At 37.1% G+C, this 14171-nt stretch overlaps 2 protein-coding genes across 5 annotated transcripts; one reads left to right on the top strand and one right to left on the bottom strand.

Annotated features, from left to right (window-relative positions):
- Window positions 1-333: 333 nt before the first annotated feature.
- Window positions 334-13716, top strand: LOC133703334 (probable serine/threonine-protein kinase PBL16). Of its 4 annotated transcripts, none has more exons than XM_062127998.1 (9): window positions 334-700; window positions 810-898; window positions 4376-4509; window positions 10436-10467; window positions 11335-11642; window positions 11791-11926; window positions 12592-12728; window positions 12930-13140; window positions 13242-13716. In XM_062127998.1, exons 3-9 carry the CDS (start codon window positions 4397-4399, stop codon window positions 13523-13525), a joined length of 1221 nt encoding a protein of 406 aa, XP_061983982.1. In that variant the 5' UTR covers window positions 334-700; window positions 810-898; window positions 4376-4396; the 3' UTR covers window positions 13526-13716. The 4 variants fall into 4 exon arrangements, with proteins under 4 accessions (XP_061983982.1, XP_061983824.1, XP_061983893.1 ...); XM_062127909.1 differs by having other exon boundaries at window positions 335-645; XM_062127840.1 differs by having other exon boundaries at window positions 334-898.
- Window positions 963-4045, bottom strand: LOC133682842 (subtilisin-like protease SBT3.18). Its single transcript, XM_062106382.1, has 6 exons — window positions 3479-4045; window positions 3167-3234; window positions 2719-2985; window positions 2415-2529; window positions 2110-2323; window positions 963-1764 (listed from the first exon to the last, which is right to left on the bottom strand). The coding sequence occupies exons 1-6, from the start codon at window positions 4043-4045 to the stop codon at window positions 1136-1138; spliced, it is 1860 nt and encodes a 619-aa protein (XP_061962366.1). The 3' UTR covers window positions 963-1135.
- Window positions 13717-14171: the final 455 nt, after the last annotated feature.

Here is a 14171-nt window from a genome sequence, read left to right as displayed (position 1 = left end):
ATGGATGAGTTTTTATCGGTGGGTGAGATAGGTGAGGGTGACAGTAGGATGAGTTAGGAATCATGTGGAAAAGGGAAAGCGACATGGAGGCCACCATCCTTCCTAAGGAGTCGTTTGGTTTTTTAATAAAGCTGAGATCTTTAAATATTGAGAATGGCACTCTCTCAACTTGATTTTCCTCTCCCTCTTTTTTTTTCTTCTTTTTGAAAAAGAAAAATTAGAATCCGATTGCAATGGTGCAATGAAATTGTCATTTCCTGGGGATATTATCTTATTTTGTGTACAGATAGAAAAGAAAAGGAAACATATTTGATTGAAGATAAAACACAAGGTAAATCCGTTTTCAGATAATTTTAAAATCAAAACTAGAAAATATACACACTTTATCTGAGCAGTTTCCAAACATTGCCTAAGAGTTGTACGCTATGTTATGGGTCACAAAAGAAAGAGCAATGTGAGGTCTTGACGACAAAAGTAATGGCCCAATTGCAAGCCGGCCAATCCTTATGGAGAAGAAGCAGGCGACAAGAACCCCAAAGATTCTTAACAGATAAGAAACCATATAAGCTGGCTTGGTATAGTGGTCATGTATCCGTCCGACCAATCGATGAAGTAAAGTTCCAGAGCAGATCAATTATAATTTAGGTACTAACGAACAAGAGAGTTCTTATCCCTGTTGATTCCACAGTGTAATCAACGGGTATAATCTTCGGGAGTTGTTTTTTGCTTCCTCTCTTTTCTCAATCCAATGATGGAAATAGTAGATGCGAACCTTTTCTGATCAATTCCTTCCTGTGCTCTCAATTCAGATGCTGCCGATCTTTTTCCCTTCCATGGCTATGTCTTAGAACAAAGAGTTTCTAGTGGCAAGCAGAAGCACCAAGGCATGTTGATCTAGGTACATTTTGTTTCTATCTATGTTACTTTTTGCTCACATAAGGTAAACCAAGCAAAGCTAAAAGGAAAAGAAAGGGCACAAGGATTTTATTCAATAATGAAAGGAAAACCAGTCACCTAGGCAGAAGCCTAACGTGATGATTAATGGTACAGTACATACATATCAATAAGACATGAAAATCCCCAATCTTCAATCATAAAAAGATACGCGTAAGAGCAGCTAGGGTCTCAAGGGACCCTAAATACTGCTGCTAGCTGCAGTGGTATTAGATGCAAAAACACTAGGATCATCATCATCATCATCATTGCTGTTGTTCACTAACACAACCAACGGACTCCTAACTTTGTGGAATCCATCAGACCACACTATCTCTCCAAAATCATATCTCCCTTGAGATTTCTTGAGTGGTTTAAGTGTCACAAAATAAGAGAGTTCCTCCTTGAAGCATGAGAAGATTAAAATCCTAGGCCAGATTAGCACTTCCACTCCATGAGGCTTCACAATGCTAACAAAGTATATAGCAGTTGTTTTTCTACCCACATTTCTAACAGTTCTCTTAATGGTCATTGTGGATTGGAGATTGGAAACTGTGATTGAAGGGTAGTTTATGTTGGAGTTTGTTTGGTGTACATGAGAGCAGCTTGTGTCAGTCCCAGGAGATGGAAGAACCAACATGTTTATTTGATTTTTGTTGTAGCCAATGTTGCAGAGGAAGATAATGTAGTCTCTGGTTTTCATGTCATAAACTAGGCCCGGATCCATTGCTTTGGAAGGGTGTATGTGGCCAGCACCAATGTCAAAGGGGTCGGAAACTTTCCTTGATCCTCCAGCTAGGATGCTGTCAAATGTGTTGTCCCTTGTATATGCTGGTGAGAGAACAGAACAAAGTGACAAACTTTCACACATACCATTAAATCATACAAAATCTTTGTTTTCCACTAGGAAATGTGGATGCTGGATTTTAAGCTTTTAGCTGTAAACCATTGAAGTGTTTTGGGGAGGATTTGGGGTCTTTTAGAATCTTCTTCCACATCCTATTCTATCCAAGGTTCAACTTCTATAAAAAAAAAAAAAAAAGTGAGGAAAGCAAAGGAAAGAAGCAAATTAGGTGACCTTGTAGTGAAGTCCAGTAGCATTATAGGCATGCACCGTTTGGTCCATGGACAACAATAGCATTGTGTGAACGGTACAAGAAAGGGTTTCTTTTTTACCTGTGGTCATTAGAGCAGATCTAATGGCTGCGGGAGACCAATCAGGGTGAGCTGATTTGAGAAGTGCGACTGCTCCAGACACATGAGGGCATGACATTGATGTTCCTGATTGAAAGTTCCAATTCACACGGCGATCATCAAATGGTAACAATGTTGGAGAAGTCTTGGCGGGCCATGCTGCCAATATGGTAACTCCTGGAGCAGTTACATCTGGCTGTCATGAGAAAATAAATAGGAAAAATGAAGAGAGCACAAGGAAGCCGACTGTAATTGTGTAAACTGGATATTTTTTGCTAGAAGCATACCTTGAGGATGTCAGGAGAAATTGGACTCGGGCCTCTAGAAGAGAAGGATGCTACAACAGGTGCTGGTGACTTTCCAATAGCTGTTTTACTCGGCAATATCTTCACCACAGGATTCCTTCATGGTCCAAAACTTTCATGTTAGAAACTGGTCGAGTTTGTTCTGTAACAACAGTGTATTGTTTTCTAGTTCTATTAGCTGTTCCCATCCATTAATCATCCTTCTCACAATAGTAATTTTAGACTTTGAGTTAGTGATTTCCAGGGGCGAGGAATCTATGAAATATGACGAATCATTTTCACTCACTGAGAAGATTGAGCAATATAGATTTGAATTTTATTCCCTTGACCAACATCGACACGCACTGTGGGGATGATATCAACATCAGCAATTTGCATGGTGGGAGGTTCAACGAAGATCAGTCCCGATCCACTGGCCGCCAAGACTGCTGCTTGTGCAATTCCAGCTGATGGCACTGGGCCTCTGTTGGAGAAGCATAGAATAATCTTCCTTTTAGCTACTCTTTTGTTCCAATTCTCCATCAAGCAAGCCCTGAAAAATGAATATGATGTGCTGTTGGAACAAAAGGAGTCTTACCTAAGAAAAAGTTGATACTTAGACCTACCTTGGACCCACATCTCAGTAGTTGCTGGTGTACAGAGATGTAAACGGTGATTTTCAACTACTTTTTACAACAAAAATTAAATCAAATACATGCTGTGGTGATCGTAGACAGAGAGGGAGAGAATGGTACCCATCAGCAAAATAGGAGAATGCGCTCACCAATCTTCCGTTAATCTCTTTTGTAATTAAGCTTTCCCCCTGTAAATCATGACTACTAAATTAGCAGAACTGATTGTAGCCCATAAGCATATCCCAACACATAATAAGCCAAGCTAGGTTGGGGGCTAATAGTGGTGACAACCCTAAATATATAGCTAATAATTAAGATCACCCCACAGCAAAAATAGCTTCTGCATCTTTCTTTTTTTCCTCCTGCCATGCAAAATTATTTTGTGTGCTCCTTGCTCTTAATGCAAAAAAAAAAAAGGTAAGAAATAATTACCATGACAGAGAAGTTACTGTCAATAACTATCTCAGTTGGAAATACGCGATCAATAGAGGAAGCAGCAACAGATATTGTCCATGGTGCGACATTTCCCACCAGAGATGGATCAGGGCCAGCATTTCCAGCTGAGAACACTGAACTTACACCCAGTTGCATTGCATGAAATGAACCAATATCAGCACTTGATGAAAAGAATGGAGTCAATGGAGGGTCGGAACCAAACGAGGCCGAGATTATATTAACCCCGTCATGTAAAGCGTCATCAAAAGCAGCAAGAATGTCAGCTTCTGCACAATTCCCATCAAGATTTTTGCCCCAACATACCTTGTACACTGCTAACCTAGCCCTTGGAGCTCCACCCCTTGCAGTTCCCAGTGCAAAATCAAGGAAGCTTGCATTCTTCACCATGGATCCTACTGCTGTTGAAGCTGTGTGTGTCCCATGACCAAGAAAGTCTCGAGCTGATCGATATTCTGGGTTGCCACTTGTATTTAATGACCCAAATTCTTGTTCGAAGCCTTGGAGGTAGTAACGTGCACCAATTAACTTCCGGTTGCAGTCCATTTTTGGTTCAAAATCTTCCCCTTTAACACATTTTCCCTTCCAAGAACATGGCATTGGCCCCAGGCCTGGCTCTTCCTTGAAACTCTCAGACTCGGGCCATATACCTTAAGTATCAGCAACAAATTGATATAGATAAATACAAAACTTTCTGATACCATGCATTTATAGGTTACATGATGAGATACTGTACCAAGGCAGATTAAAATATTACTGTTATCTATGCTGTGCACTCAAATATTACATGATGACACCCTGTAAACTCTCAGTGTATACTTTATTTGCGTTTTTTCAATTTTTTTCAAGAAAAATGGTAATTTGCTTTTATTCCAGAAATAATAAAAAAAAAAAGGAATGGATTGCTTTAACAAGAAGGAAGAACAAGCACAAAACCTGTATCAAAGACCCCAACTACAACATCATCACCGTAGGTCAATTGCAACGGAGTTACTTCACCGCTATACAAGGTAAGGCCTAAGAAGTCCCAGCTTCTTGTTGTGTGCAACTTTAGTACCTTGCTTCTAAAAACTGATATCACTCCTTTCGTATCTGGATGCACGTAATATTTAGTTTCTCGACCATATGTCTCCATGTTATTATCATAATTTGTTGAAACAATGAGGAAAGATTAATTCCTTACTGGCTAAGGTAGTTGCTTGGGTTGAGTTGAGCTTTGCCGAAAAACCAGAGAAACCATGCTTGTAGCTATAGAGCATGGATTGCTTAGCTTCTTCTTCACTGCAAAAGGAAATGATATAAAGGGATTGAGTTCTAGCATTATTAGAGAGGGGGTCAAGACTTGATTATTCAAAAAGTACCTGGAAAACACATTAGAAAGGAGTTGAATGTGAGACTTTGAAGTGACCAAAGGATCGTGAAATTGGCTTCGTCCTAGATAGACAACATAAACCTGCATAAAACAAGAAGATCAAAGTTAACAAGAGACAGGATCATCATTGGAGTGGGGAGAAAAAAAGGCTGAAGCACTTTTGATTATAAAGTTACATGAGATGTGGATTCTGATTGAATAAAATAAAGAGAAAGTGAGAGAAATAGGCCCCAAAAACATTGAAGATAAGTTGCCATGTCTCCCATGGAAAAATCACATGTCTGCTTGGGATTAAATAGCATTTCATGAGCTGAAATATCATTTCAAAGATGGTGGGAATGGAAACATTGGTTATAGTGCGTGCATTTGAAGGCTTTTAAGGCTGAAATAGTACTGACATACCTTCTTGATTCTATGATGTTATTTTCCCTCCCTTCAAAGCTATAGTACCAACACGATGAATATAAGCAACCCCTACACCTTCCCTATCTCTTTCTTTGTCTCTCTCTGTCTCTACCCCCTCCTCTTTTCTTTTTCAACACTAGTGTAGTGGACTACTTATGCATAGAGGTAGAATTACAGCTGAAGGCTACCTTCATCATATACCATAAAGAGAAATGCATGTGACCCTCATCATTCCTGATAGAATAAAATCTTTCCAGTTATTCTTTTTTCTTAGAATAATTTTAGTAGACTAAGATGATTGCTTAGCTTTGGATAGCTTCTAAAATATAATATTCAATGTTTTGAAAATTGATTTTTTGAGAAGCAAAATAATGCAACTCACAAAATAGGCAAATAAGGTGCATACAGAACTGTTGATTTTTCTGATAGATTTATTTTCGTTCGATAAAAAGGCACCCTAGTTTTGGAAACCTTGTAATCAAGTTAGCTAATAGTTATAGATGAGAAATTTTTTTGGATATAGGCAGTGACAGTAGGGATTTATACTTTAAAAACACATAAAGAGATCTAGCAATCATTGAAATTCTACTGATGTCCAAGCTGCAAATGCTTCTCTTTGAGTAGAAAATTCAGGTGTCACTACAAATTCAGTCTTTTCTAATATATTAAACCTCAGTATCTCAACTTTTTTCCTGTCCTACGAAGGTATATAGCTATGTTAGATGACTAACCTTACATATTAAGGTATAATCCTATCTAAATATCAGAAAAAGCTTGTGTAAGTTGCTTGTAGAAGCTTTGCTGTCTACTGAAAAAAAATACTGATTTAATGATCAATCCTACTCAATTGATTGCTTAGCTAAACTTTCGCTGGCACGTTGCGTAAATTGAATCCATTCTTGTTGCATAATCACAAGTTTACAATCTAAGGCCTTGGAACTTACGATTAAAGGTTCACCTTCCAATATATATCAACTTCAAATCATTAAACCTCTTCAACATGAACCCTAAGAACTTGCTTTGACAATAGGCACCACATTTCTATCATAGAATTCCATAATTGAATCTTAATGAATCATCATAATTTGATTGAAGTAAAGCATCTAGTTTGCTTTGTTAAGCAGGAAATTTAAGTGCAGTATAAATAATTTATCTTTCTAGGGGCATTATAATAGTTGGATGAGTGATATGTGGTTAAATCCAATCCACCTTTTAGATCTTTATCATGTCATTTGACAACAAATGCCAACTCTCCCAACTAAGCATATCATTTCTGACATGTTCATAGGTTAGATATGCATGCTAAACCTCAATTTCGCATTGAAAAATATAAAGGGTTATTTCATTGCTATGAGAGCCTGGCATGTTTTATTTTACTGCTGTTTTGATGTATGAAAAGATTTTCAACAGACTTGAATATGCTGTATGCAGTTGCTCACCACTGTAATAAATTCTTCTCAAGATTTCACCTATGAAGTGGCAAATAATCACTGTGTATTATGATCAGAAAATCTTGAACATCACAGCTCAAAATGAAACTTGGTCAAGGACAACTCATGAAGAAAGGGAAAAAATCATCTTGCATTATGATCAGGAAATTTTGAATATTACAGCTCATTGTGCAACTTGCTCACAGATAACTCATGAAGAAGTGTCAATATGGATATTTATCAAGAAGATAAACTTCCCTTGTTAGATAAGTTAGATAAGGGTTGACCAAACAATACCTTATGCTTTCATATGGGCATATGCTTAAGTGAGAGTTCTGATGAATAACCTTCCAAATATAGGTAGTAATGGAAACCATATGTGCATGCAGATAGGCCTGCAGCATTCTGCACATTGAAGGTATTAAAAAGTTTCATACTTTGTAATTTTTGGTGTCAGGAAAAGAAAACTCCCCTTTGTTGCATGGAGTTTAGGTATTCAGCAACTCAAGAAAGTGACGAGCCAGATATCAAAAATAACCTTTTGGCCCCAGCTCCAGCTCGACAATTACCTATCACAAAATAGTACGCTGTCCTCTTAGTAAAGGTGGGCCCAAGTTCTAATATTTTTTGGAAGCATTAGATTAGGAAATGGTAGTATATTGGATGCAAGTAATGAAGTTCATCATACAATAACTAACCTTCCAAAGTTGCATTTAGTCACTGTGTTAGTAAAAAAAACAGTGTTTCATAATTGTATGCCAATCTGTAATGTACTGATGCCAAAGTTGATAATCATCTAGGCAAAGATTATCCTTCATTTCGGATGTTTATATTACGGTTATGATTAACAAATACTTCCACATTCTCTCCTAATATCTGCATTACTTCAGCCATTATTGTCTGTAGAAGGCATCGAGGACTATACTTTTGCTGGTATCTGTAATGTGTGCTTTAAAATTCTACTCTATGGCAATGTGGAATGCGCTAATTACATCCCTGTTGATGGTCATCTAGTAGAAATCCAGCATCATTTTGTTGCAAGCATTACACGATGATTGTGTTTGACAGTACTTCTACATTACTTTCTAGTCACTGCATAATTTCTCATTATGAATACAAGTCATTATTAGATATAAGCAGAGGATACTGACTTTGCATGTGCTGTACTAGCTGAGTGCCTTATTGTCCTCTATACATGTCTGCATGCAATGAGCAGATTCCCATTTTGGTGATTAATTAGGATAGGATAGGATTTAACATCACTTTGTTAAGTCTATGTATACCATCATAATATGATTATGACTATGATTAATTAAACTTGTATACTACTCGATCTCCAATGATCTACACAACTTCTCATTATATCTGCATAAATTGTCTTTAGTTGTAAGGCATTATATAATTCTAAGATATTGCCTTTGCATTAGAGCATCCACATGGGTGTTTGCGTATGCATGCGACTAGAAAACAGAAATGCTAAAGAACAAGTATAGTGGTCAGCTTGTTTTCATTTTGATCCATCCATCCATGTCATAGTATATGGTTATCTCCAGGGTTTTGAAGTCCAGATACAAAGAAATCAGCGGAGACCATACATGAAATTGGACCCACCATTCACTAACATTCTTTTTTCTTATATGAATCTGATATTTCGAAGGAGTGAGGAGACCAATATCAGTCACGAAGTAGGGCATCTCGCTATACACTTTCTACTACGAGTCCAAGTTTCTTGCAGTATTCAAAAGAATCAGCATTTTAGTCATACTTGAAAAGGAAAAAGCGATGGAGACAGTTAAAATTCCCCTCAATTTCATAGCAGCATTGGTAAACATAAGTAGTGTTATTAGTTACCAGCCATTGGATTCAATTACCTCCCGACCCATGATTAGCGAAAGCATGGTAGTTTGATTTATAGGTGCTAACAATAGAGGTTTATTCTTCCATAAACCATAATAGAAAAAAGACTCGTCCACTAATGCTGTTGTTGTCGTGCATATCCTGGACCTACTTTCTGACATCTGTATCAATTCCATCCTTTAACCAAGCATGCTTGAATCAAAGAACAATCTGGAAGCCAGGAAAGCAAGAACTTTTGCTAACAGCCAGTTGAAAGTGACTTCCTGGGCCTTATTCTGTAACCCTTTCATTCCTTTCCATAGACACCACAAACGGTAAAGCATAACCTGTGCTCATTACTCATTAGGTAGTAACAGTGAGACACCATATACGACACACAGGAAGCAGAATCTGTGTTCCTAGCAAGAACTCCTTTTTTCTGTCAACAGATATAATTTCTTTCATACTGGTCAAAATATGCAATCTGCATATGATGCTTATATTCAACTTTCCATGATCAACCAACAGCATTCAAGAAGAAGCTACTTCTTCCTTCACATATTAGCATTAAAATTAAAAACAAATAACTTTCGATAAATGTGCATAAATGAACGTGTGTTCTTTCCATTTTCCCCTTTTATTCAATCTCTTACTTAATAGTTGAACAGGAACTTTTAATTGCATCCTTCTTGTCATTGTGTTAAAACTAACGAAGCTACTAAAAAGTTGTGGTAGTAAGCAGAAAAAGGAACACTGGCCTCAAATTCAGCTCTTAATTAAGATGAGGTAAGAACTTAACATTAGTCATCAAATGGTACGATGGATTAGTAAATCATCATCGTATTCACTCACAGCATTGCATCATACCAACATTTAAGCACTGTTCTAAGTCGATATATTCTTGCCCATTATAGTCTGTAGGCCATAACCTTCCTGCACCATCTTTGGTGTTGATCTCATCTCTTGGAAATCACAAGTATACAGCATGTGATGAACAAATAAGTCAAGAAACCTGAATAAATTGATCCAAACATTTTTCATTATTTCTTAAGCAAAATCAGCAGCCTTTGCTCCCACTATGACTAAAATATAGCAATAGCTTGTGGTATCAAATTCATTCATTTATTTTTCAATTTTAAATTGATTCACTATAACCTTACCTCAAATTTGAATTTATACATTCAAAAAGAGAAAAAAGAGACACCATTCAACCCACTAAAGTAGTGATTTTTTAAAATCAAAATGATAATAATAATATCAAAGAAATAATGGTAGGTAAAGTGGTTGCAAGTTTCCTGTATAACTGTGTTTGTGTGCACAAAATAGTGAAAAGAGTGGAGAGAAGTGGGAACGAGAAAAAATGAAAGGCGAAGCTTAACCAAAACCAGAATGTAAGGGGAAAAAAAGATTGGTGTTGTGCAGTGTGGTGTGGGAAGATTGAAATGCGCACTAGAAAGAAAGCTCACGAAAGCAACTACACTTGTTTGGTTTCTTTGAATATCTAAAGAAGCAAACAGAACAATACAAGTAAGCATGCTCTTTGGTGGGACCATCTCCTCCATAGCCAAGAAAGAATTATTCCCCATCTTTACATTCAATTTCAACTCATCATACCCATAAACCACTCTCTCTCTCTCATTAACGTCGGCATTCACTCACAAACCAGCTTCTTTCCATTTCACACTAGATAAAGTTGTTTTTTGAATTGTTTCTTCTGTTTTTCCTTGATTGTTCATTTGGCGCTTGGTCTAATACCCAAATAGCATTAAAAAAAATTGATTTTTTGGATGATGGATTGATTATTTATATTTACTTATTGGTTCAGAAGCCTGGTTTCTCTGTTTATGGGTTGTTTCTTTTGTTTTTGGTAATTATGGGAAATTGTTGCTGTAGATGGGAGCTTTCTGTATACAATGCAAAATCAGGTTGGTTACTACTAATTCCCTTTTTTTTTTGTCTAATTCATGCAACTAAGTAGACTTCTTCTTCTTCTTTCCTTCCTTATTGTGATTTTGTGGGCATCACTATCATCCTTTGATCAGAATGGTAATACTCTGTTTTCCTCTGCCTTTTCCCCTGTTTTTGCATGTCCTGTATGAACCATATGTTCCCACTTTTTCATTATGTTAAGATTTCTTGAGGGATTTTATGTTAAAATGATTGAGTTTTGATGTCAAAGATATATGAGATTGAATATTCTTTTGTTGCTCCTTTAACCCCTTGTATCTTTTATTCAATAGGTTCTACCATAGTATTTCATAGCTAATTTTATTAAGATCTTACATCTAGATTTTCCATCCTTTTACCAAAAAGAAATAAGAAATTTTTTTATTTATTTTCTTTCTTTAGTGGATAGTGGAACCTACTCTACTCACTATAGTGGTTTGATGCTCATCTCAAAAGTGTTTTTCTATTCCCTGTAATGAACTAAAAAACCCTACACATTGCTTCAACAATAATCTTTTTCTTCAAACATCTGATATTACCTTCATCTTTTCCCTTTTTCCTCTTTTATTTTCTGTTCTCCTTTCCTTGTCTTGCTTTGGGAACTTGTCTGCTTCAATTTAAGGTGAGCTTTTTGGTTTCTTTAATTGTTGTCTGATGAATCTTTCTAAAGCACAAGCTTCTGGTTGACCTCTCTGATGCTCTCTTATGCTGAAGAGAAGAAAATATAAGACAATTGGATTGTTATGACATCGGTTTAAACATGAAACGAGTTGACATGGTATTTTCTCTTTATAGCATTTGATGATCATGTGTGTGATTCTTTTGTTGTCATATTTCCATGTTAGTCTCCCCGAAAGACCAAAGTCCATCAGGAAGACCAATACAGGATGATAGAAAGCTACCTTCAAATCCTGAAGAAGTAGAAGACCTGCGTCGTGATTCAGCGGCAAATCCGTTGATTGCATTTACGTTCGATGAACTAAAATTAATCACAGAAAATTTTAGGCAAGATCATTTGCTGGGTGGAGGAGGATTTGGAAGTGTTTATAAGGGAATCATTGCTAAAGATTCTAGAGAGGAGCTTCAGCCCCTTCAAGTTGCTGTTAAGGTTCATGATGGTGATAACAGTTACCAAGGCCATAGAGAATGGCTGGTAATCTTTTGTGCTCTTACTACTTTTATTCCTGTGGAATATCAAGTCATCGACATTGAGACACCATTTCTGCATTTCCTTTCCCTTCATTTATATGGAAAGCTTCATATTCTCCATAAGATTGATTAACAGTTTTGAGGATTTTTAGGCAGAAGTCATATTCCTGGGGCAGCTTTCTCATCCAAACCTGGTGAAATTGATTGGATATTGCTGTCAGGACGAACATAGGGTTCTAATATACGAGTATATGGCTCGGGGAAGTGTGGAAAACAATCTGTTTTCAAGTATGTACTTCATATAACTTATTTCAATCAAACAAGGCAATTATTTGCTGCAAAAGTGATTCTAAAGAATGTCCTTGTTCAAAAGAGTTACAGTCGCCTATATCGTTTTTTTCCCTGCCTTTAGATTTGATTGCCTCCATTTCATGTCTTCATGTCTTCTTTTTTTGCAAGATCCAATCCAAAAGGCCTGGCTTTAGAATAATCATTAACCATTCTGTGATCACATTGTAGGGGATATGACCGCTAACTAAGAACATTGGTATTAGATATGATAGGGCTTATATTGTGCTGAAAGCAGTTAAAAGATAGGCAATGATAAAAGGCTGCCAGAATAACTTCCAGCAGCCTATTTCAGATGTCATTTTTAGGAAGGTGAAGGCAAAGGAGCAGAATGATGTAAATGAGATGATATGTGTGATCTAGAGGTAGTTCTAATTAGAGCAGGAAGCGGCCCCTGCAAAAAATGAACATTTGAAGCTACTTTCTTTATATTATGTGGAGAGGACGTCTGAAAGTGGAAATTGTAGGCAGCATAACTAGCATATCTAGAGGTGGTATAGCTAAATGATTGCTTTTCTAGTCAAGTTGGAAGCCATGAGTTGTTCTTCATTTTTTTGGCGTTTTGTTTTGGATGTCTGTTACGTGCATGTCTTTTGTTGTTGCAGGAGTGTTGCTCCCTCTTCCATGGTCTATTAGAATGAAGATTGCCTTTGGTGCAGCAAAGGGACTCGCTTTTCTTCATGAAGCTGAAAAACCTGTCATCTATCGTGATTTTAAGACATCTAACATTCTCTTAGACCAGGTTAGTAACTTAAAAGCCTTGCACCTGTTGCCTGGAAAAAGCCTTTGAAGTATTTTTCAACCCGAGTTGAAACTATTGCAAGGAAGAGTTAATGTAGACAGGCCTGCTAGGTGCTATGAGAAGGAATGTTCGATCCAGTCTTGTTATAATTTCACCAACCTGAGCTTAGAATCGTTTGTTGTCATGCATATTTCTGAGCAGGACTACAACGCAAAGCTCTCTGACTTTGGCCTTGCAAAAGATGGACCTATGGGAGACAAAACTCATGTTTCCACTCGCATAATGGGGACTTACGGGTACGCAGCACCTGAATATATAATGACAGGCAAGTTTCCCAACTCTGCTAATGTTATGCACAGCATTCAGAATGAAAGGGACCAATTTCCTGGCGGCCTCCGACATGCTCAAGCAAGTTAGGTCTTATACACTGCCTGTCTAATTTTCATTCAGGGCATTTGACTCCAAAAAGTGATGTATACAGCTTCGGTGTTGTTCTTCTTGAACTTCTGACAGGAAGAAAATCATTAGACAAATCACGACCAGGCCGCGAGCAGAACCTAACGGATTGGGCTCTTCCCTTGCTTAAAGAGAAAAGGAAATTGCTCAACATTGTGGATCCAAGATTAGAAGGATACTATCCTATTAAAGGATTTCAAAAGGCGGCAATGCTAGCTTATCATTGCTTGAACCGAAATCCGAAAGCAAGACCTCTGATGCGAGATGTCGTTGATTCCTTGGAGCCTTTGCAAGAACCTGAAGATGTTCCGAACAAAAAAAACTGTGTTCACTGTGATTAATAATGGTGTAGAGTTAAAAGGAAAAGAAGATTCAGTGTAACTGACATGAGTCCTGTGTATTTTGATTTTGCCAAGTTTTCTTCTGTTTAAGAAGAGAATTTTTTTTCTTTTTTTTTTTTCTCGCGTTAGATAGCTAGCTTTTCTTGTGCGTGACTAAAAGAAAATAAAATTATGCCTTCAGTACTCCTTCCTATTTGTTGTTTTCTTTTAATCCTAGGGCCAAACATGATTGTGATGTATGTTAATGAGAGTTGGATTCTTGTACGAGTGAATACCAACACCGATATGCACTTAACTTTAAGATTCAGCCATGGATTGGTGAGAAGACCTAGCTAAGATTTAGCCATGGTTATAAGATCTGGTTTGATGGTCAGTTTAATGATTCGTTGATCTGGATGGAACAATGAAAAGAAGTGGGATCTTTTTCTCTCCTTTTTCAACCTAAAATACATTGTTTCGTCCGTGTCAACCCGCCACACAAGCTATTCGAGTTTTAGGTCAGGTCACCCTCCGAGGATGTCTTCTTCTTCTTATATATAGTTAATTGATCACGATTATTAATTTTAGGATTTATAGGATTAGATAAAATACATACAAGTGTTAATATTTAAAAAAAAAAGAAAATAAAAAAGAAACTCTCAGCATG

Source organism: Populus nigra, chromosome 1 (assembly GCF_951802175.1).
Source record: "Populus nigra chromosome 1, ddPopNigr1.1, whole genome shotgun sequence".
In the NCBI taxonomy this organism is placed as follows: domain Eukaryota; kingdom Viridiplantae; phylum Streptophyta; class Magnoliopsida; order Malpighiales; family Salicaceae; genus Populus; species Populus nigra.
The sequence above is the reverse complement of the archived record's forward strand: the minus strand, read 5'-3'. Positions and strand labels throughout refer to the sequence as shown.

Coding starts and splice junctions, on each gene's coding strand:
- LOC133682842 (XM_062106382.1), bottom strand. CDS start 4,045: ATGGACTGCAACCGGAAGTTAATTGGTGCACGTTACTACCTCCAAGGC. Junction 2,530..2,718: donor TATATTGCTCAATCTTCTCA/GTGAGTGAAAAT, acceptor TGGACCATGAAG/GAATCCTGTGGTGAAGATAT. Junction 1,765..2,109: donor ATCTGCTCTAATGACCACAG/GTAAAAAAGAAA, acceptor TTCTCTCACCAG/CATATACAAGGGACAACACA.
- LOC133703334 (XM_062127998.1), top strand. CDS start 4,397: ATGGATTGCTTTAACAAGAAGGAAGAACAAGCACAAAACCTGTATCAA. Junction 11,643..11,790: donor AAGGCCATAGAGAATGGCTG/GTAATCTTTTGT, acceptor GAGGATTTTTAG/GCAGAAGTCATATTCCTGGG. Junction 12,729..12,929: donor CTAACATTCTCTTAGACCAG/GTTAGTAACTTA, acceptor ATTTCTGAGCAG/GACTACAACGCAAAGCTCTC.